Source organism: Argentina silus, assembly GCF_951799395.1.
Source record: "Argentina silus genome assembly, chromosome: 12".
Lineage (NCBI taxonomy): Eukaryota > Metazoa > Chordata > Actinopteri > Argentiniformes > Argentinidae > Argentina > Argentina silus.
In genome coordinates, this window is record NC_139666.1 from 16,905,717 (window position 1) to 16,908,216 (window position 2,500).

Consider the following 2,500-nt stretch of genomic DNA (forward strand, 5'->3'; position numbering starts at 1 on the left):
CACCGTAGACTGCAGGATGACCTCCAGGTCAGCCTCAGCCAGACCGCTGGACACTGAGTTGACTCTCACACACTTCTCTGTCCTCCCCAGGTCCAGCTCTGCCAGCATCTTAGGAATGGTCTCCCTCGCCTCGGTCTGCAAGGCAATACCAAATAACAGAAACAATCATTATGTATAGGTATTCAGTGGAAACATGTTAGTTATTCAAGTAAAGTTTCAATCAAATCCATGCACAAGCCTGCAAATGGCTTGTCTTGAAATATGTTGTAAGACCAAACCCTAACTTGACATCAGTTTGTGTAACATTTGGGACAATCATGCATTGATGTCAACAGGAGATTTGCAAGAACATTTGACTTTTCACCACTAACAACAGAAGCTCGGATATCAGTCAATGTCTTTTCTCCCCCATTTCACAATATAAAAGCCTTAGATCCAGCCTGAATTATACAGGAATAATGCAACAGAAAAAAGTCAACAACTAATTTCAATTGAGGGGTAACATGCACAACAGTGATACAAATTCCACTCAGATCTTAAAAAAACATGTTGAACGTTACGCATTTAAAAAAAACAAAATAAAAAAAAGACAAGTTAATACAACAAATCAACCGAAATTTCAATCTGGAATACATGGAGTGAATCTGGGGAGAGAAATGGCCACAAGTACGTTTCCTTCGGCCCCTCACAATAATAATAATGCTTCTTACACAATACACAGTATGATTTACAACAGATCACAGGACATCAGTCTCCTCTCTTCATAGTTCTCTCACAGACACAACACAACACAACACAACACAACACAACACAACACAACACAACACAAGCCTATAGTCCCTCCACAAATACAGCCATTGTAGGGAGGGCAGGAAGAGAGGGAGGAGAGGGGGAAAGAAATCAAAGGGAAATCTGCAGTCCCAACGCCTATCAGTGACACAGTAGCACACGCCACTAGATTCAAACCAGATGCTGCTGGGGCAGAAGGGACGAAGGGATGGAGGGATGGAGGGATGGGGGGGAAAATAACCGCTCTGGAAGAGAAGTGGCTTTCTGAGAGAAATGTGTTATGAGTTAAGCAGCATGAGGAAATGGTAGCTTAGGAGTTGTCAGGTCAGATCAGAGGGGCCAATGCGTTAGGGTTAGTGTGTGTGTGTGTGTGTGTGTGTATGTGTGTGTGTTTGAGAGAGAGAGAGAGAGAGAGAGAGAGAGAGAGAGAGAAAGAAAGAAAGAAAGGAAGAGGGGGATAAAGGCAGACGAGATGAGATAAGATGGCCATCATCAGCCAACCTTCTGGGCCTGTCTCTCATTGAGTGATGACCCTGTCCAGTTCATGGATTAAGGGTCAAGGATGAGATTTAAACTTGAATAAGGAACATACGCACGCCATCCACCCAGATACACACACAGGGGTAACTGGCCACCTACAGAGCCCCCCAACATTTGTAGCCAGGCAGGGAATTCTGCAGTGGGGTAGAGGGGCATGCCTGTGGGTAGTCATGGCTCTTTCAAAAGACTGTAGAACTCACCCGGACTTTACGTAAAGCTGGCTACATGATATTAGGAATTCCTACGGTCGGGTAGCCAAAAGAGGAGTTCCATCTCAAGATGCGTGGCTTTTCACACATACACGACTTAGACTGTAGAACGTCGGGCCTGAGTGGAATGCGCATTGGGCACAATCAAATATCAAACATATACCAAACTAAATATGTTGATATCGTTTGCGAGGTCGTCGATCATCGCAGAGCTCGTCAAGTGTGTTTGGATAACCTTTTACACAATCCGAATTTTGTTCCCGATTTGTCCTGAACCTCCTAGGGAGTTCCTATGGCCTCCCGAACCAAGGAATTCAGGGCGAATATCGTGAGTGCGTATACAGCTGTAGACTACTGCTGACCTGTGTTCTCAAGCAGCTGGAATGCAGTACTGTGTATCATAGATTATGACTATACGTTCTTATATCAATATGGCGAGGTATCAAAACGTGGTATCAAAGCACCTATCAAAGTTAGTCGTGATTTAACAAGGGTCATCCTGGGTCCATTTTCTTTGCGGGCGTCTTTGTTTCGTGTCTCAGTTCTGGTGCATCGGACGAGACGAGGGGGATTGTTTCACAATTAGGAATGCGTTGTGATCTCTGACGTCTTAGCTTTGAAATAGTCTTTTGTCTGAAGACACACACACACACACACACACACACACATACACATACACATACACACACACGCACACACACACACACACACACACACACACACACACACACACACACACACACACACACACACGTCCTACGATAGACCCATAACAGTACCCTGGTAACTTAAAACGGACGGAGCGATTTACGCAGCCATAACTCACGATTCATAAACCTGCTACATGGTGGATAAAATTCAGCCCTGTCTCCTCTCATGTCACTCCTCAGTCCACAGCGGCTGGAGAAATAGATACATATGAACTGTCGGCTGCTATGTGCGCCCAGAGTCACATTTACTCC

The 2,500-nt window shown here is 44.9% G+C and overlaps 1 protein-coding gene across 1 annotated transcript in view; it reads right to left on the minus strand.

Annotated features, from left to right (window-relative positions):
* clybl (citrate lyase beta like) overlaps positions 1 to 2,500 on the minus strand; it is a gene marked incomplete at its 5' end in the record, with an annotated part of 58,744 nt that overhangs the window by 14,951 nt on the left and 41,293 nt on the right. Inside the window, one exon of the mRNA XM_083682616.1 lies at positions 1 to 135. This exon is cut by the window's left edge and continues 54 nt beyond it. Coding sequence (XP_083538742.1) covers positions 1 to 135 — 135 coding nt within the window. The remainder of the gene's footprint in view (positions 136 to 2,500) is intronic.